General features: G+C 40.5%; 1 protein-coding gene across 1 annotated transcript in view; it reads left to right on the forward strand.

Annotated features, from left to right (window-relative positions):
• The first annotated feature begins 639 nt into the window (after positions 1-639).
• CA10 (carbonic anhydrase 10) overlaps positions 640-20,554 on the forward strand; it is a 213,555-nt gene continuing 193,640 nt past the window's right edge. Inside the window, exons 1-2 of the mRNA XM_066566019.1 lie at positions 640-879; positions 1,472-1,966. Coding sequence (XP_066422116.1) covers positions 1,906-1,966 — 61 coding nt within the window. The 5' untranslated portion in view covers positions 640-879; positions 1,472-1,905. The remainder of the gene's footprint in view (positions 880-1,471; positions 1,967-20,554) is intronic.

The raw sequence follows: 20,554 nt of genomic DNA on the forward strand, positions 1-20,554 counted from the left end.
CTGCATGCATCCCCCTCTGGAGGGTTTGTAATATGACCTCCGCACACCTTCCAAGAGCTGGGAGATCAGTTTGCTACCCAAAGCATCTTTCTCCCTCCCCCTTTCCTCTGCCTTGCCGTGATCATCGAAGGCATCCGCAGTCGAAGCGGTTGCACCTACTCACATCTGCCCTGAGCCCCTGTCCCCTCCCTTCTTCCACGACAGCCCGAGCCATCCCGGCGGGCGGCGCGGCCCGGGGCAGCCCCGCGCACGACCGCAGCCCACGGCCCCCTGCCTCTTCCAGCGCTGCCTGCTGTGCCCAATTTCCCCATCCGCAGCCAGGAAACCAGACTTTCCCCGCGCCAGGTGCGCCTCTTTTTATTTTTTTTTCCCCCTGGGGTAGCGGAGGAGAGCAAAATCAAATTGGCCGCACATTTAAACACAAGAGAGCAACATCCTCTGGAATGCAGAAGACAGCCCGGCGAGCCGGGCGCCCGTGGGAGGTCGGTCGGGCGTGCCTCCCCTTCTGCCCCCACTCCGTCCGGCCCGGTCCCGGCGCAGAGCAGCCCCGCCGTCGCCGCCCGCGCAAGCACCGCCTCCGCGGCGGAGCGCGCCCCCCAGCCCGCGCCCGTGCGCGCCGCCGCCCCAGCCCCGCCGTGCCCGCAGCTGTCGCTAGCGGCCCCCGCAGCACCGGCTGCAGCCCGGGGACATGGCGGAGTAGCTGTGGTCCGGGGAGCAGGGGGAGCTCCGAGCAGCTATGGTACCTCCCGACAGCTGAGGTGGAGGTAGGCGGTGGCAGCCGACGGCTCGCAGCTTGACCTCGATTTGTTTTTGGAACTGCAGGCTGGAGCGGCACGTCCGGTGAGCTGGGAGAGATAAAAACCAGGAGGATATCTGGGGGTAAGTGAGGGATTGCCCCAAAACTGGAGCTGCCTTTTTTTTTTTTTTTTTTTTTTTTTTTTTTTTTTTTTTGTGGCCGGGGGAGGGAGGGGAAGCTATGCAGAATGTTGTACCCGGGGAAAGCTATCAGATATGCACTGCAGCGCAGGCAATTCGCTAAGTCTCGGTTAGAGCCTCCCGGTGCCCTTCCGCCACCAACCCGACAGAAGTTTGAGTCTGAATGTCTTTTCCTTCTTCTTTAAATAAGTTTTAAAATACTGGCGTCCTCGGCCAAGCCGGGCGATGCGCACAAGCCGCACTTGATGCGGACTCCGCACTTGTGCTGTTCGCATTGGGACACACACACACACACACACACACCCATCCTCCGCTGCCATACAGCCCCGTTCTCACTTGCAAGGGGCTGCGGGGGTGCATGCCGGGGCAGGGCGCTCGGTGCGCGGGGCAAGCCCGACCCCTGCAGTCGCGTGGCGGAGCCGCCGCGGCGCGCCGGGATTGCGGCGGGGCCGGGGAGCCGGGGCTGCGCGCTCCGAGCGCGGCGGGGATGGCGGGGCTTGCAGCCGGTATTAATCTCTTTCCGCTCATTCTGTAGCAGCAGCAACAGGAGGGGAATCCCCCTCCCTCCGCCGCTTCCTTGCCCGGCATGCCGGCACTGCCCCGCTGAGACGTGCAGAGTTTTGGGGTTAATTTGCGCCTGGCCGCCCCTGGAATAGAGACTCTCCGGATATCGGATCGGTCGGGGTTTGTTGTCTATGTCGTGTTGGGAAATCTGGTGGAATTTTTTCTCGCTCGAGGAGGAAGAGCCCGGTGTTGGCAGTTGGCTTCGTGATCTATTTTGGAAGGCGAAGAAAGGGAAGGGATCTCACTTGAGCCGTGCGGAGAGAGAGCTCGGACATGTGTTGTCAGCACATCTGGGGAATACAGTCTGCAAGTCCGAAAGGAAATTTGCTGGGATCGTTCAAACTGCGATATTGATCTTTGTTATTTTTTTTCGCCGAGGAATGCACTTGGCATGAGAATCGGAGGATGGAAATTGTTTGGGAGGTGCTTTTTCTTCTGCAAGCGAATTTCATCGTCTGCATTTCAGGTATGCGGCAAGCACAGAAAGGGCAAGGGAGCGGGAGCGGGGGGGGGAGATACCGTACAGGGTTCCCAAGTGTCCCCTTATTAAGGGGCAAGAGGAACAGTTAAACCCAGGTCAAAACTGTAGTCGAAAAATCCATGAATGATGTAGTGTGAGTAGGTTGTGACAGAAATCGACTCTCATCACTTCCCTCTCCCCCATAATTCCAGTACGTGTGTCTTAATTATCATTCATTGGTTGCAGTAGACAATACGGTGTACTGATAAAGAAGATGCTTATAATTCCAGTGTACCTGATCGTGATAATTATTTCCAGCATTGCCGTGATCCCAGAATTTCATATCTCTTGAAGTTCTTAAGCTTGGCTGATGTGCAGATCCTGAAGGGTTTGTGATTTGTTGATGGAGTTGTCATGTTCTGGTACCACAATTCAGGGTCTGCAAAGGGTAACAGTAAAGTGTCTCTGCTTTTAAAATGAGCTTTAGTATGTCTGTGCTGTGAATTTTTTTTTTCTTTAAAAAAAAAATCCCATTCAGGGAGCCTCTGTGCTGGCTGGGATTTACAGCTTTATTTTAAGCTTGCAAAGATTGCTCTCCCTTCAATATGTAGAAAGTCAGGTCATTTCAGTTGTCACCAGAGCTTGTCCAATTAATGAATAGGCATGGCTAGTTGTCTAGCATAAAGGATTTGAACAATTTATTATTGGGGAAAACACTCTCTTTTGACTGCAAAAGCCCTTGTTAATTTGTCATGTCGGTCATGCTGGAATAATTACATTGGAGGAGGCAGGAGTGGTGAGGTGGCCAGTTTTCTAGTTCGGGACACTTTGGGGAACCCCATGGGTGTGCAGGCTGCCTGCATCTCCCACTGCTCCACTTCCCACAGGCTGCCTCTGCCCTCTAGCCATTGCAGAAGTCCAGAAATGGGAACACAAGCAGCACAAGCAAGCCACTGCTGGAGGGAGATCCGGGGTCCTGGTGGCCATCTCAGTGTTCAGCCTGGATGTCCGTAAGGAGAGTCAGCTCCAAAGTTCTCCTGGGACTATGCAGAGATTGGCCTGGGCTGTGTCCCAGCCACAGGCCCCTGGCAGCCCCACTGTGCTTCCTGCAGCACCTCCCAGTTTATCCACCCCTTGAGCCCCTGGGCTGGGCACACATGAACACTGGGGGCTCAGCATCCCTGTTAATTTGTCCTGCCTGCACCTGCCCCAAAGCTCCTTTATTCCTGAGCAAATAACATCGCTGTCAGCCCACAGTGTGCGTCAGCCTTCCTTTTATCCCTACAGACTGGCACCATCTGCCACTAGGCACGCAGGTGACGCTGCCAGCACCCCAGGCTGACCTTCCACGGGTGCCCATTGGTACCATCAGAAAAATTCTCTCTCTTGCTTTTTAGAACAGCAAAACCTGCTGCCTCTTGTCATTGAAATCTCACACTTACCTATTTAGCTCAGTGGGATATGCCAGCTGTCCAGTGCTCCTCAGATCAGGTACTTTTAAAGTACCACAGTGAGAATAGCAAACTGCAGCTCACTGCTCTCTTGGCCATTGTGACAGTAATATCCTGAGACAGAAAGAAGCTGTCCCATTCTGTGCAGCTGCTTATGCCATGCATTTAGCTGTCAGTGTTCCTTGAGCTCCCGCCCTCCTTTCCTTTTCAAACAGGGGAGCCCAGGCTTCTAAACCAGTGGGATCAGTCCTGCAGGGGCTCCCATCGCTCTCCATCTCCCTCTAGCACTAATACCTGATACTGTACACACTCACACCGTGTTTGCTTGCTTTTTCTCTTTTTTCTTCCTTTTTTTTTTGGAGGGAATAAAGGGAATGAGTGAATGGTGGGATGCTTCTGCCACATGGTTAAGGCTGTGGTTTCAGGTAATTTTGACCACACAGAGGATGTATACATGCTTCAGTCTTGTTTTCTTTTTTTTTTTTTCCCCTGGGGATTTTGGGGTTTTTTTCAGGATTCCTCACTATCTTTTGTCTTAGTAAAAAGGGTTAAGATCTGTAGATATCTGAGTGGCCCTAATGCTCTGTATGTTGCCTCTGCCATCCTTTTTACACTGGGTTTTGTAGCAAATTATCTAGCTGGAATGTCTGGATAACAGTGCAAGTAGGTGATGTCATGAAGCCTGTTAAGGGATTGCCTCAGCACAGGATTGCAGATTGTATTTAGCACTTCAGCACTGGTCATTCATTCAACGTGTTACTTAAAAAACCCACTAGTTGAGCACTAGTGCTGCAAATTCCTGGAATGTGAATGTGAATTAAGGAGTGTGGCAGTATTTTCTTTTTTTTTTTTCTTCCTTTCTTATTCATTCACTTGTTTCAGAAGTGAAGACTCAAGACAGGTCTGCTGTACATGGATCTTTCCTGAACATTAGCAAATGCTTGATTCAGTGTCTGTTTAAACCTGTGATCTTCCTCCTGCTAATTCCAGTGGTTATTTGGATTAGGGCCTATTAGGGGGTGCTCTTCAAAGGGATAATGTCATTCACTGAATTGAACACTGTTCTTTAATCATTATTAATATAACTTATTAAACAAAGGTTCAGTGTTATCTCTTTGGCTGTGTATTTATATAACATTTAAGTATAAATTACGCTGAATACAGCACTTGTGCTGTGTTTCTTATTTAAAATAAGTAATGATAAAGGTATACAATTGACTCTTTGGTGTCTTACATTCATAAATTATTGGAGACTTAGTATATGGAAAGTAATGTAATCTATTAAAAAGAGGTGTATATATATTTTCAAAATATTTTATACTTAATTTTTTTATGAGTCAGTTACTTGTGCATATGAGAGATTGATTGTTTTGGAAGAAATTATACTGAGATTTAGAATTTTTTTTTTTAATTATTGGCTCTTCCATGTGATTGGGAAATAATTTATCTGTGAACTTCAGGAACAATATTTTTATTTTCTTGGCATACTGAATTAAGGCTTTTGCTACTTGGAATTGCTTGTTTGAAAAGAGAATCTAGTTTCCTTGTGCAGATGCAAATGCGAAATACAAACAGGCTGAAGGACCACAAAAACCATTTCTGTCCTTTAGACAGAAATGAAAGCCCTTGCTTTCCTTCAAAGTCATATTTAGGCCTTTGAGTTATAGTTTCTGGGAAGAATAGTCATTATTTGTATTATGACTTTAGAGATTTTGTCCTTTTAATGATATTGTTCAGCATAGAAGGAACACAGAGCAAAGGAAGTAAAGATGTCCTATGGACAGAATGCTGGAATAAGCCTTCACTAGATGTTGTTCATTTGAAGATGCAGATACTGGTGGCACAGGAATGACACTGTTTACGTACAAAGAAGATGGATGTATGATGTTCAGAATTTCCTTCCTGAGTAATAATACCACCAAATATGAACTAGTATCAGTATTCTCAGGTGGCTGTCACCTTTGCTTACACAATAATTTGTATGAGCCATAAGGAAGGTTTTTTGTGAATTTAAATACTAGTAATCAATTTCAAGAAAAAAAGCTAGGAAGTTGTTTTCAAAACTTTGCAGGATTCTTGGTTAAATAAGAAAATGAAGTTGTGTGAAGTTGTTAAGAAGATTTCCATGTGCATTTTCTGTTAATACGTCAACAAAATTATTTCTAAAACCTACATGGTCAACATATTTGTGCCTTCCTATGAATTGATATACTACCTCTTCTTGGTTTGGCTTCTGGGAACTAATATGGATGAAAGCTGTCTTGTTATTTGGAACTATTTTCATCCTTTGCCATGCTGTCAAGGCACATGGGGCCAAATCCCTTCTGTGATGCACCTTCTGTGGCCTATTTGGCAGCATACAAGAGCAATAAATCATGTATGGTAAACAACTGAGATGGTGTAAAAAAAACCCTTCATCTATCCAGGAATTCCAGTATGTATTGAGCATCTGATATGGCATCTCCTGGCACTGAGGACTAGAGGTGGATTTGGAGCACATTCACACTTCATTTTCTGTCTTGGAGCTTCTGCAGTCTCTGAGCTCTTGTTACCTGGCATAACACAAAGATGCCCTGTATGAACTCTAAATTACGCCAGGACTGGAATTACCTGTGGAATCATGGTCTGTAAAGTCTGATAACTCTTCTTCTCATAGCATTACACAACCTGAGATAATTCAGACAGAAGTATTCTTGTAGATGAGAAGAATATCAAAGCTCTAATGTCCAACATTAGAACAGTGAATGGTTCATTATGTTAGGACAAAAATGTTGAAACTGCGTTAGTTATCCTCAACTAGTGTCACAGAAATAGCTTCTTTAATGACTTTTTTGAAGAAAGATATGTAATATTCTAGGGGAGGGAATATAGCACATACATATAAATATACACATACATACACACATATAAAAGTGAGCACTAGGCATAAAGGAAGGTGTAACATGTAGAGGGTTTCTGGTAACTAAGAACTTTACCCATTACAGTATTTTTTTCCTGCTTTAATACCATCTCCAGAGCCTCATGTCTGTGGGCAAACCTTCATGTCTTCATGGAGTTTGTTGATGTTACTGAAAATCCACGTGGATTCAGTCTGTCTGCTCACATTCACAGAATGGAGGGACCATAGGTTGGATCCAGAGACTCTCAGTTCCTCAGCTCTGGAATGCTTTCTCACTTTAGTGATTTTTTTTTCCACTTTCTCAAAAGGTGTGAAGATGTTTCTGCTTGAAAATTCTATGGAAATAGCCTATGTAGTCTTCTGTAAATGTCTGCTTTTACCTTTTTTTTTGTGCGTATCTTGTATTTTTATAATTTTATTGTTTTTTATTTTTAGTTTTACAACTAGAGCGTGACCAGATAGGCACTAAAGTGCTGGAACAACACACATATTTTTAGCTTATGTTAAGGTACTAGAAGGGAATGTTTATGAAGTTTTTGCACATATTAGGCTGAGCTATTTTCCATCCAATAAACTGGTGGAAAGAAACTGGTTATTGCTGCTATTCTTTTCCAAATCTCAGTGATGTAGATACCCAGTTTTCAAACCTCTTCACTTTGTTGTGTTGCCTCATTGTAATCCAATTGAACTAGATACTAAGCCTCCAAGATAAAATTATTAAAATAAGGAATCAAACCCCACTCAAATTAAGTGCTCTCAATTTAAGGGTGCTCTTTAAAATGCAGCTGAGGCTATCAAGAAGTTTTGCCCTTGACATTTTTGGAAAGTTCTCAGTTTTTAATTCTACAACAGCTAGATTTTAAATATAGCAAGGATTGAAATGGGTTTCCATTTGCATTTTGAATATTCATTGCATATGAATGAACAAGGAATTCCTGCTCTCTCTAAAAGATTGGTTTTTTTCTCTGTTGCTATTGGTCAAAGTATCACTTTCTTACTTGGTTGAAAGGTGGTAATTCAGCTGAGGAGGGAGTTGCTGTTTTCATCATTGCTGATTGTTTATGAATAAACTTAACATGGCAAAGACTGGAGGGGATGATTGGCTCATCTGGGGTGTTAATAGTGAACTGTATGAAACTGTTCCATCACTATCTCATTACCAGCTCAAGCAGCAGACAAAACTAGATGACAGTCAGTTATGGACAATACTGAAATACTGTGATAAGTGTTATTTTTCTCCTGTCTTGTTTTTATCTTTTCTGCACACCATGTTAGGAGTAATAGGAAATAGGGATCAAATTGTAATTTACTGGTTTAGAGGCAACACTGTACAATGGGACTGCATTTCCATTGTAATGCAATCAGAAAGTACAGTTAGCAAAAAAATTGCACTATGGTAAATGAATTGAAATATTATTTGTACATAAACGGGAAATAATTTTTTTTCAAAGGATAATAATCTGGCATTTGAGAGAGGGGAGGCTTTACAGCCGAACCTATTTACAGTTGAATTCAAAGTTCTAGAGTATTTTATTGTTGGTTTTAACCATTGATAGTTTAAAAGCTGCCAAGGGTCTTTTAATGGAATTTCTTGGAAATAAAATAGCAAATTATTATTGTCATGAAAATAGAGGGCTGAAACATGGTAGACCTATATCCTGCGTAGTGCCTTTCTGGTGATGTAGTGCCACATTCATGCACTTGGGTGTTCATAAGTGCAAACTTCCAATTTGCCAATATGGCAGAATTTGTCATGTAGTGCTTAGCAGGGGACATTTGAGGTAAAGGTAACCTATATTTATGTCCACCCTAATAGTCCTTGCATCTCCCAAAAATGTTATAAAGGGCTTTGGTGCTACTGAGATTTGGGCCTTAAAAATTGCAAAACTTGAACTGTCAACAATGAGAAAAGCTTTAGATGGCAGGTGTCTGTCCTCCTGTAGACTGCCAGGTAAAGCCCTTCAGGATCATAGCCCTAAAATATTAATTTACTTTTACTCATCTTGGAAAGTAGAAGTTGATCAGTTTCCACATACATTGCATTCTGAAATCAGTGGTCAGAACTAAAGAAATACTTTCATTGTCAGATGTATGTTTCCCGATGAAAACATTTCTGTTTTGAATTCATGAATCTGTAACATTTGTATTTCTGTAGTAAAAACAGCATTAAATTTAAATGCCCCACAGTTTTTATGTTTTCTGATATTGTTGCCAGAAAAATACCACAGCAGCTGTAAGCCACAAATAATTAATTAGGATGTACTTTTTAAAAAAATACTAAAATAAGCAGTCTTTTTCCCTCCCTTTATCATTAGTCCTTAACTTGGTCAAGCTTTAAGTATGGAATGGAAAGAATCGTGCACTGAGTCAACCAAAGCGGCTTCTAAGCACATGCAAGGAGGAGGCAGCTAAGCAATGTTATCCTTTTTTTTTTCCCCTCTAAATGTGTTGACATCTCTATGTTTTGGAAATAGCATTTGAGTAGATGAATTTAGAGGGAAACGTGGTTTCTGAAAAATCATCCTCTTGTCATTTTTGTGGGTTGTTTCCAATTTAAGTTCCTTCCTGCTGTTAACTACTATACAGCCCTATTCTGCTTCAGGAATAATCCTAAGAGGATTTTTTGCTTTGCCAGCAGGACTCCTATGGATTATTAATGCTAAAAGAAAAAGATAATGAGTGCCAGTGAAGGGTCTTTTGTACGTGTGACCATGGAAAACAAGTGTTTGAAGTGATGTTGAAGTGGCTATGTCCCACCATTCTACCATCCTACCAGCAAACCCTACCATTCCCAGTAGGATGGTGTTTGGGTAGTTAAGGGAGCAGGTCAGAAGGGTTCCTGCTGCCTAGCTGAAGTTTGTTTGGCAATTTGACATTCTTGGGCTAAGAAAAAGCATTAACTTTCATTTGGCATCATGGCAGAGAAAAGAAACTTCAGGAAAAAAGTGGTGCTGAAAATTTATACCTGCTGGTAAAAAAGGATCACAGTACTTCAGTAGTGTTCCTGGGAGTGAAATTTTATGCAGAACGAGCTCTTTGTTTCTACATCAGTGGAATGCCACATGACTTGGGGTTGAGGCCTCCTATTTCCCACGTGGGAAGTGGCAGTTATGGAAGGGAAGGGCTGCTGCTGCTGGAAGGGAAAGGTGTTTGAGTGACCTTATGATTGTCCCCACTGCTGGAAAGAAAAGGAGTTTAACTGACCTTATGCTGGTCTTAATCCTACTTCTGGGTTGTGTGTAAACACTAACCGACAGGAGAGTTCTCTGAATGGGACTGCTTGTCTTGGTTTTTCTACGAACAAAAGGTATGAATGAAAGAGGTTTGCATTACATTTCAGTTTAAAAAAATTTAAAAAGAGTTCTGGTGTCAGAACTTGGAGCAGTTTGCAGGGAATACACAGTCCCGGGTCACATAAGTGTGTCCCCTCACGGGCTGGATCCTCCTTCTCTCTTTGCCTTTCTACTACAAGGTGTTTTTTATCCTCATCATACATGCAGCGAAGTTATTGTGAGATACAGTTACGGCATACACAAGAATTAAATAAATTAGAATAAAATTGCTTTCCAGGAGTTAGCATGATATTAAGGAAAACTTCAGATCCAGACAAGGTTCCTCCATAAATGTGTGTAATTTAAATTCTGTTTAAATTACTGAGATTCACTCCGTTGGTCTTTTTCTGGTTCTGTTTGGGCTGTGAGTAACGAGTGGGTTCCTCCAAGTGCAGCACTTTGCTGCCTCGTGTTTCACATCCCCTCAATGTGGGTGTAGGTGACAACACACAGTAAAGGGCACCAGAGATTTTGGTCCTAAATTTTCTCTCTGAAATTAGGTCTCAGCAGCCCAACAGTTTCCTTTCTGTACTGCTGGAATTCTTGGATACGTGAATTAGTTTTGAGGGTGAAACCTCACCCCAGGGCATTTTGCCTATCATGTCTAACTCCTCCCATTTTTTATTTTGCATTATAATCACCTGGATTCAACATATGTGGTGTTTTGGGATATTTTTTTTTCACATTTATAAGCATTATCTTATTGTCATACTGTTTTTTGTACCTGCTAGAAAACAAAGTAATCTATAAAGACTCCACAGTCTCCTTTTGCTTGCCCAGACAATCCTGAGGGTACTGTGTGGCAGTAGTTCCAACTGGAATTTCAAGTTACCTGCAGATGCATAATTTTTTATCTTCAGTAGCATCCCCGAACTCTTCAAATTGTTAACAATTCATCTTTGCCAGTCTGTAATTGTGCCTTTGCTCTAGAGTCATAGGTATTTAGCACACTGTGAAACAGGATGAAAAATACTGTAATAAATAATATGATTTATTTTATTAGGTAGCATAAGTATAAAAGCTAAAAACTGAATCATCCTCTTTACATTTTATTCTGATACTTAACAGCCAGATTCAGCAAAATTCAAAACTTAAAAGATATGCTTAAGTGTTCTGCTGAATCTGTCTTAACATGTAATTGTATAAGACAACTTAGATTGAGGATGTGCTGAAGTGCTTTGCTGAAGCAAGGAGTAGCAGTGGTGTAATACATGAATAATACAAAATCTTAGGAAAAGCCCAGCTAAAATGAGCAAAAATTTTCATAATCTCTCTTTAAATTATACAGTTGTATAGAAAATAGGCTTTTATCTGGGTAAAATAATCTCAGTTCTTTATGTGGTAAAGCAAAGATGCAGGCTTTTCTAGGGTGATGAACACAGCAAGAGAAACTGTACAATCAGAATTCATATAAAATGGATTGTATTTTGTTAATTCTCAGTGTATGGATGCCCTGAAAGAAAGAGACACGATCTTCCACAACAGTAAACACAGACCAGAAGACTAAAAAGTGAAATTACAAGAGGTGAATTGTAATATGCAGTGCTTTTTATATGTTTCTGTTCCAGTTTCTTCCCAGCACAGATTTTAATTTTCTCTTGATTTGACCTCAAGTCCTGATATAAAGAGGACATTCAGTGGAATGGGAACTCACCTGTGGACCGGGTGGTACCTACAGAGATGTTTGAGACACCTCATGCTAGTTCTGTGCAAGCAGCTGGCAGAGTTTCGATTAGATAAGCAGAGTTTAGTCAGACTGAGAGAAAACTGTTTGGGGGGAAAATGTAAAATACTTGAGGATCTGTTCCTCTGTCTGGGACCAAGCAAGGCAAACATGTCTTCTCCACTGCTAGTGGCATATTCAGTCTGTGTCAGCAGAAAAGGTCCGCATGTTTTAAATGAGGTAAGGCTCATTTATAGTATTATGAATCAATTTCTACCATACACAAAAAAGTTTTGTACTATTTATAAAAACAGCTGGACGTCTCTGTAATACATTTACATCATATTTATGTATTTATGGATTATATCTACCAAAGGGCACAGAGCTTGCAGACTTTCTCCTTTGTCTCCTCCGGCCCTTGTCCTACTTTGGTGCTACTTAATGCTTCACAAACAGCAGCAAGTAACTCTCAGAACTCTCCCCTTTTTAGTTCCCTGCTCTATGTAACTGGGACTTTCTGTGTCTGCTGTGTTTTTATGTTTTTAAATATTTATTTACTTTGCAGTAATAAAAGAGTGTTTCGGACTACAAGGTAGTCAGCATCTTACTTTTAATGCTCCTGAAAAGGAACCTGTGGCTTAGATTTCAGGCCACAGGTAACAACAGCTGAATTTAAATCCTTTTTGCAAGATGTCTCTTTCAGTGACTTCTTTACTGATATCCTGATAACTGTTGTGGAGGACTAAATGATGAAACATGTCTGTATTGCTTAATATTGTCACATTACTGATCATTCAAGAATTGATTCTAGTCACTAAATACTCCAGAAGTTAACATCTTTGGAATAAAGCATTCTTATATTTAAAACCAGAGTATATGATGTAATACTAGTGCATTATTTTTAAAACTCAAGTTTTTTGGATGTAACTTTAACTGATATTATATAAACTGTACAGAAATAATCTCCTGGCATTTGCCTAGGATGACAGTCATCAATTCCTACATGTTTATTTAAACTCTTATGTTGAAAAAGAGTATTTGTTTTCAACAATTTTGTGTTGTATGTTTTTCCAGGAAAGAAAGAAAGCTTTGCTAATGTAGGCTGAAATGAAATGCAAAATAAAATCTTAAAAATCAGCTGGTTATTCAGGGAGGTAGTGTGCAGAGGAATTACTCTGCCATAAATGTTGGCCTAGAGTTTAGTTAAACATTAAGCAGAGGTCCCTTGGTAAATAGTCCCATTAGAAAGGTGCCATGACCTCTGCAGTGGGGATGAAGGTATGGAAGAGGACCGTGCTCAGGAGCTTTACTAGTCACGTGTCAGAATGATTTTCAATCACTTTGGTTATTGCTGGATTAAAATTGAGGGTGCAGAGATTAATGGTCTGTTGTTACTAATCCACTAAGCCTCTGTTCCTAGATCTTTTAAATTGACTGAACCTATAGATTGTTAAGTAACTGAGAGATATGGATTTGTAACAGTTTTAACTGTCTTTCTTCATGTTTGGTGTTAGCAGTATCTTATTATTTATTGCTCTTTGAGACTCATGTTGGCTATTCTTGAATGGAAGTGAACTTTATGCTTTTTTATTTCCCCTATTCTATAGCATAGTAAGAGTGTTTCTCTTACTAATTCAAATTTCTAATAAATATGGATGAAATGTTACATTGTTTAGATATGAGCTGGCATTAGTAGAAACTAAAATAAGAAGTACAGAAATTAAATGTTGGATTTACTTTGTGGTACAACTCTCCCTAACCTTTAAAACAGCCCCTATGTCCCTTCAGTCTGTCTGCCATTAACAGGGGTGGTTGTTACCACAGGTGGGTTTTACTGACATTTGAGGATGTGGCCAAAGTCAAAATGGCTGTTTAAGCTTTTGCAGAGTTACATTTTCTAAACTAGGAGAGTATTTGGAGTGTCAGGGCACAGGGCTTTTCGCAGAGATCTAGCACAGTGAGACAGAATGTCTGGACTTATTTTCAGTATTTAATTTATGTGCAGGTATAAAAAAAATCTCCAGGTTAAAAACAGTGTACAGATTTTTAAAAATGCCAGAGACACAGAGGAAAAAAATAATGAAACAAGTAATCTGTCTACTGAGATATGACATAACTTTGGACACTACAGTGCAGTGGTTTGGGGTTTCAGCAGGGGTCTGTAAATAAGAGTTTTAATAGGTCTTCATCAGTACAGTATGAGTCAGACAAAAGTTAGGGCAGAGGAAATAGACTGTGGAAGAAACCAGACTGGTTGTGGCTGGGAGAGTTTGAGGGGCATTTAATCTGTGGGAATGTTTTTACATGGGGCAGGGATAAGGATGGAGCGCCTTGTGTGTGTGTGTGTTTTGGACTCAATTTTCCACCTCTATATGAAAGTCTGAGAATTGGAAGTTTTTTGCCTTTCATGTGTTTGCAGTTTGGTGCCATGCCCCATACTAAAAATAAAATTAAAGAAAGAATTTGATTTTGAGTTCTAGAAGAATGCAAAATACAGTTTTTCAAAGATTATTTCCTTTGATGAAAGGAGCTGAGTACCTAGTGCCTGCCAAAGTGGTGTGGGCATACACAATATCTGTATGACATACAGAAGGGGTGTTTTATTTTTGTTTTGATTGAATAAATAATGTCAGTCTAAACAACAAGGTTTGGTGTTTAAAGTTCAATGTGACTGTCTCCTTAATAGGAAACAGAGTTGAATTATCACCTAATTATATCTTGCTCTGAATGTGGTTTTGATTCCTGTCTTTCTGTAATTAAACAAGCAGGGTTTTTTTTGCCTTTGTTTCTCTGCAGAAGTTATGAAACAGTATAGTTTTGTGTTTTAACTGTGCTTGGAATAATCTGTTTGGAAAATGGAAGTAATGTCTCTTTGTAACTTGCCTAAATTAATAACCCATTAAAATCACTGAAAAATAATGCATTTCTGATTCAAATGGTCAGTATTTAGTAAAATTTGATTATTATTAAATTACTATGAGTGTATTCTACATCTTTTTACTAGCATACAGCAAGGTAATATGCCTTTAACATTATAATTGACTTAAACTCTGCCAGGGAATTCCTGGGGTTAAAATAAACCCTTTATCTCCTGCAACCATCTTTGTTTCTGAACCCTGGTGACTTGGCTTATTCTTTTGCCTTCTGGTTATCTCAGTTAATAGTATGTCTTGATTAAGGACTGCAAGGCACTTTTACATCTCTTCTTGTCACAAAGCTTTGTAGGATAAAGTAGGCCAAAGATACCTCATCATGCAAACTATGGACCTCCCATTATGTATGTCTTTCCCTACAGATTTAATATTGTGTTCAAATAAACTTGGGACTGTGGAAGTAAACCCAAAGTACTTAAATGAATTTCTGGCAAGCTTTCTTGAGGAAGAAGAAATTAATAATATAAGACTGAAATATATATGACTGGATGAAGAAAATGAAGGTTGTGTCCTATCAGCTATAAGGAAATACTCTCTTACTTTTTTTGTATAGGCAATGCTTAATGTAAATCAGCATAACTCAAAAAAGCTGTTCTAGTTCATTAACAAAGTAGTGAGCCCAGAGTTTGGATCCTGCAGGTTCAAGTCCTGGGATGTGGCATTTTTCCAGGCATTTTGGTGAGCCTGATATGCTCACTAGCTCTGTTAACCTGAATGTTTATTGCCTGGTTAAATCCAGGTTCAAGACTGACTTAAATATTGTAACTCTTGCAAAATAAATATGTAGTCTGCTCATTTCTGGGAATTTGTTTCTATAGCAGTCATACATAGAAAACCCAATTATTGATGGTCCATTTTTCTAAAGCTTCTGCCATCTCGTGCACTTTTGGTATTCCTGTTTTTTTTCTCAGTTGCTCTTAGAGGCAATATTAACAGATGGCAGGCATTGCTCATTAAATCTGCATCTACACCTCTCCAAGGACTGCAAAAGATGTTGGGAAACAGACTATGTTACTGTAGTGATTGCTTAGAAGCCTGGAACTTACTGTGCTGTTCCTACGCAGTTTTCACTATCAGTGGATTTTGAGCTGTTGCTATAGACTATAAATACATTGGTGAAATGATTCTAACTTAGCCAGGTATGTATATCCATCTCCCTCATTCTTTCTTCTGCATCTGAAATGAATTTCCATTTTCCTGGTGGCCACTAGTAGTAAATCTGCTCTCAAATCAGCCCTTTCTGAAATAGCCTTTTGTAGTGCTTTTTTCATTGGGATATTAACATGTTATTTTAAACACCTTGTCTAATTGTCTTCAACAATGCAGAAATGTTGAGCCCCTAAATGTGATATGAGGTCCATACTGCCACTTAGAACTAAACAATTCTGTGAAAGGGATCATTAAACTCATCATGGACATCTTTTAAAAAAACTCTGTTTTGAGACTCATAAAAGAACAAAAACAAATTCTCACAGATTGAGTAAAATGTCTGTGTTTCTTCCACACTTGCTGTATTTGTGCTTTGGCAGTGTCATAGTCAACAGCTCTTCCCTTTAACCTAAATGACTTCTTGCTGGACATAAAACCTATATATCTGTAGCCTTTAGTGGCCCACTGCTATTTCCATGTCACCTGAGCTGCTTTTTCTTTGCCTTGAGGTCACTTTCTCTATAATGCTGAGATCTTCTTGCTGTTCTGTCCCCAGATGTGACACTTTGAGGAGGTGAAATACAGAGATGTTCCATTGAGGCTGTCTGACCCTGGATGTGTCTTTGCCAAAGAGGCTCACGCTGCTGTGAGTCAAAAGGGCTTCATGCCAGTGTGGAATTCACCTTCCATACGTTTCTAAATTGAAGGGGAGAGATGCAGAAACCCAACTAGCAGATAAGAATTCTCATTTTGTCTTCTTGATTGCTCTGATTTGGCACTAATGGGATCTGACTGGCAAACCCAAACACATCAATATAACCAGAAACTTAGTGCTCCCTTCTTGTTCCTCTGAAGCTTTTATTTTCTTTAGTAAAGTGCTGGATCAGAAAGGTTAAGTTATCGTTGATTCCATGATTCATGGAGAGTTAGGATTTAGTTCACATTCATTTCATAGTTGACCCATGTTAGGGATAAGGAAGCTCAAATGCATTAAGTGGAAATGAAATCTACCCCTACCATTTTTACAGAAAGAAAACAACACTTCTTAGTTTGAACCTAGGCACAGCAAGGAGTAAAAATCAAGTAATCTCTCATAGAATTCTGCATTTGTTGTTTATGATTTTTTGTTTTCTAATGTTCTGAAAGCAAAAGCTGAATAAAAAGGTATTTTAAATTAAATACCAGCTTCAATAAAGGCCTACAAAATACTGTTTAGGCAGTCCTAGGATGAAGTTAGCCTGGTTTGTATTAATTTAGTTTGTTTATTTGGAAGATGCTGAAGTGAATCCAATTAAACCAATCTAAATCTCTCCAGTACAATTTCTGGGCATAGACAAGAGGATTGTCTACCTTATATGCACATTTTTTCCTGGCAATTCACAATTTACTGAGGGAGATTTGCAATATGAAGGAGCCATCTAAAGTAGCAACCAGAAAATAAAGAGATTTTTTTAAGTACCCAGCATCAATAAAATGAAGAGTGGGATAGTGAAGAGTGGAATAAAGTGTTCCTTCATATACAGTTAATAGAAATTGTGTCCCTAAGAAGGATTAATACAGAATTAACTTATATTAATTGTTAATTACTGAAATGCCAATGATGGGGTTTTTGTCAGGAGCGCAGCAGGATTGATCCTGTTTCCTAAAGGTGCTATATAGGAAATGTATCAGTGCTCCATAATTTCAAGTAATAAACATGAGAATTGAAGGTGCTCCACTGAGTAACTGGAATACTTTAGCTATGCTTAGTTCTTCCAGGAGTCTTGCTTCTGATCCCAGTAAAACCAGACAACTGAAGTTGTCACCACTAACTTTCACTCTACCAAAATTGGACTGTGGGGCAGCAAGTGACTTTCACCTAAGGTATTTCAAAACTTAGTCAGTTTGAAGTGATTGACTTTCATTCCTGAGCATAATTTTCTCCTCACCATTGTCTGTCATTGCTTGCACCCCAACCCTGTATTCTGCATTAAGAGAGAAGAAGGACATGGGGAGATCAGTGAGGGATCCCCGTTACTGAGGAACTAAGAGTATTTGCTTGTGGAGGTTGAAGTAGAAGAGTGGAGAAACAGATAGAAGAACGAGATACAGATTAATAGGGAGAATGCAAGTAATGGAAGATAGCACTGAGATTGGGTGTTCCATATTGTACTTCGCCAGAAACAAATGAGAAAGAGCATTTATGACAGTCCACTTTCCTATTGCTTTTGGTTCTGGTCCTAAATAGTTAGGAATTGAATTGGTAGCTCCCATAGGAACAAGACAATCTCTTTGTCTGAAGAGTCACAGAGATAGAGGTGTAGAGGCCCTGACTGTTCAGTCATCAAATCTTGATCATTTTTTTAAAACCTTTTACTTAGAGCACAGAAGCTGCTAGAATACTTGAAGACAGAATTGTTAATAACTTAAATGCTGAAGTTCTTCACTGTGTTGCTGTTGACCTTTGAAGAGTCTGACTGCTTACTGAGATTATTTCATTAGTATTTGCACATTGATTTCCTGCCAAAAAGTCAATCTGCTTTTCCTTTGCATGGTTTTGTTATTTTGAAGGTCATCAGCTGCGGAATAAAATCTGCTATGTAACAAAGAGCTGACAGAATCAGATGCTTGCCAGTGAAAGCTTTCCCAGGTACAGCTGTGGTGAGGCTGAAATATTGCAAGTGTTTTATGTGGCCTCCTTTTCTTGTGCCTTACCTAACATCCCTGTTCCTGAAGAAAGGCAACAGTTGGTTTTAGTTCCCACTGTCACCAAGAGAATCTTCAGCTTGCTATCTACAGGGTAGAATTTATTTGAACTTGGGACCTTGACTTTGCTTTGTTCTTTCATCAGCCTCAAAACAGGTTTGGTTTTTTTTTAAAGATGTCAATGATGAGCTTAATGATCCCTCTCATAGAGTTGTTTAGTTATAAGTGATACTATGGACCTCATGTCATATTTAGGTGCTCAGAATTTGTGCATTGTTGAAGACAATTAGATAAGGAGTTTAAAATGACATGTTAATATCCCCGTGAATAAAGCACTAGAAAAGGCTGTTTCAGAAAGGGCTGATTTCAATTTATTTCATAGGCAGAACAAAAAATGAGGAAGATGGATGTACGTCATCTCTTCTTTTTATTCTCTTTCCATGGTTTACTCCCCAAAAGGAGAGGAAGGTCAGAATGTCACCTGAAAGATCTGGATGAAGCTATCAACTTCCCATAGGCAGTTCAAGATGTCTGAAACGTGAATGTCCTGTTTCTTGAGCCTACAGGGCTGAGATCAGTTTTATTTATGATAGAATGAAATTGATGATCCTGTCAAATATTTGGAGCCTAGAGGACGAAGGTATGTTTTATAACTTACCATTAGGCCCTGGGTTCCATCCTTTAGTCTTCTAGCAAGGCCTGCATTCCACAAGAGAATGCACTAAAGTAATTCTCATGTTCCAGTCCAGTGAAGTAAACAAACAGCTGCAATCTGCAAATGTTGCAGAATCAGGATGAATTTCAAGGAGAGGCCAGTTAGAAGCATATGAAGGCAGCCTGGCTGGTCTCTCTGGAATAGGGCATGCTTGACTGTGGGTATTCATCTGGTGCCTGACAAGATGGAACTCTCCTCCTAATTGGAGCTTTTGGATGCTACTACAGCCTAAATTATATTCTGCACAGTAAGTCAGCAAAGCTCCACTGATCTTTCTAAATATGCACCTGAGTTGTCCTAGCTAGAGACTGCCTCTTCCTAGAGGTGAGAGCAGTAAGGATTACTGTTCTGTTATTCCTAGTTATTGTTATAACTGTTCTGTTATTCCTAATGCAGCGGAAGCTCTGGCTTGGAAGATTCCTAAACCTCTACCTGTTACGGCAGGAAGGCTTAAAATGAAGGATCTCTCTTTGCTGCCTATTTTTGTGTTCTTTTTTCCGACGTTTTGCTACTTACTGGTGCAGTTACCAAACTTGTTTCCACCTGAATCCAGGGTGTGGGACAAGTGGAGGTGGAGCAGCTTTGAAGAAAAAAAGCTGAAAAAGCCAGTGCTTAGCTCAATACCCGTGTCGCCTGGTTCTGTCCATGCTCCTCAAATGTCCTTTCATTGCTGTAACTGCCCGTCTAGGGACTCACTTCCCCAGGCATATCCTCTCTCCTACTCCCAGGAGCTCTTCATTAACCCACTCTTACACGAAGCACTTGGGTCTCATCTGGGTTTTTCCCAGGTTGCTTGATCTCATCTGCTGTTGTTCTTTCATATAAATCAGATTCACATTTATTATGGTTGCAAATATTATGCCCACAGATGCACACCACATCACACGCATGCATAGATTTGCATCTATGAGTGTGATAAAAATGGAGTCAGCATCTGAAGGAAACAGATTTCCTTGGTAAGCTCAAAATAAGTTCCAAAGCCTACGTCTTATCAAATGAAGGGCTTTAGGCTAGATTTTGGGATCTGCTATAACTAGAATGGCTGGGTGAAGACAGTTGTGCTGGGGTGGGCAGATGAGCAGACACCTGCTGTGGAGGAGATTGTGCCCAAGTGAGAAGCTATAGAATGGTGGAAGCAGAAAAAGGGGAGAAAATTAGTTTGAGAAAGTAGTGAGGTGAGGGACAAAGACTGGAAGGACCTAATTTTGTAATCACTTTGGTAGGCACTAAATCAGGCTATTTGGTAAAGGGTTTTCTTTCAAGTTATCTTTAAAAATGAGAGAAGAAGCAAGTGAGGAATTTGTACATCTTCACAACTAAAATTATCTTGACACTTTAGAAATTCCATTGCAAAGGTTGTGTGGGAAAAGACACTAATTGAGAACATTATTGTTTTAATGCAGAGGTTGTGGGATGCAGTGAATAAAGCAAGGGATTGCAGGAAGACGAAAAGATAGTCACAAAGGAATTTAAGGTTTATCTAGAGAATAGAATTTTATCACTGTCTCCAGCAGAAATTGTGTTGCATACTTTGACCAAATTTTTTGACGGTGGTCACTAATTATGTGTTCCTTGTTTCCTCCAAGGCCTGATTTGGAGAAGTGCTGAGTATTTACAGCTGAAACAGGTCAATGGAAGAAATATTCTATACGTATCAAATGACCTGCATGTCTAAATGTTCATTGGGGCTATAAATTGTCTACTAAAAGGTAGAGAATCTTTCTCGGAGTCTGGCTTTCATTTGCACATGTGAATAAAAGGGACACC

Source organism: Molothrus aeneus, chromosome 26 (genome assembly GCF_037042795.1).
Source record: "Molothrus aeneus isolate 106 chromosome 26, BPBGC_Maene_1.0, whole genome shotgun sequence".
Taxonomy (NCBI): domain Eukaryota; kingdom Metazoa; phylum Chordata; class Aves; order Passeriformes; family Icteridae; genus Molothrus; species Molothrus aeneus.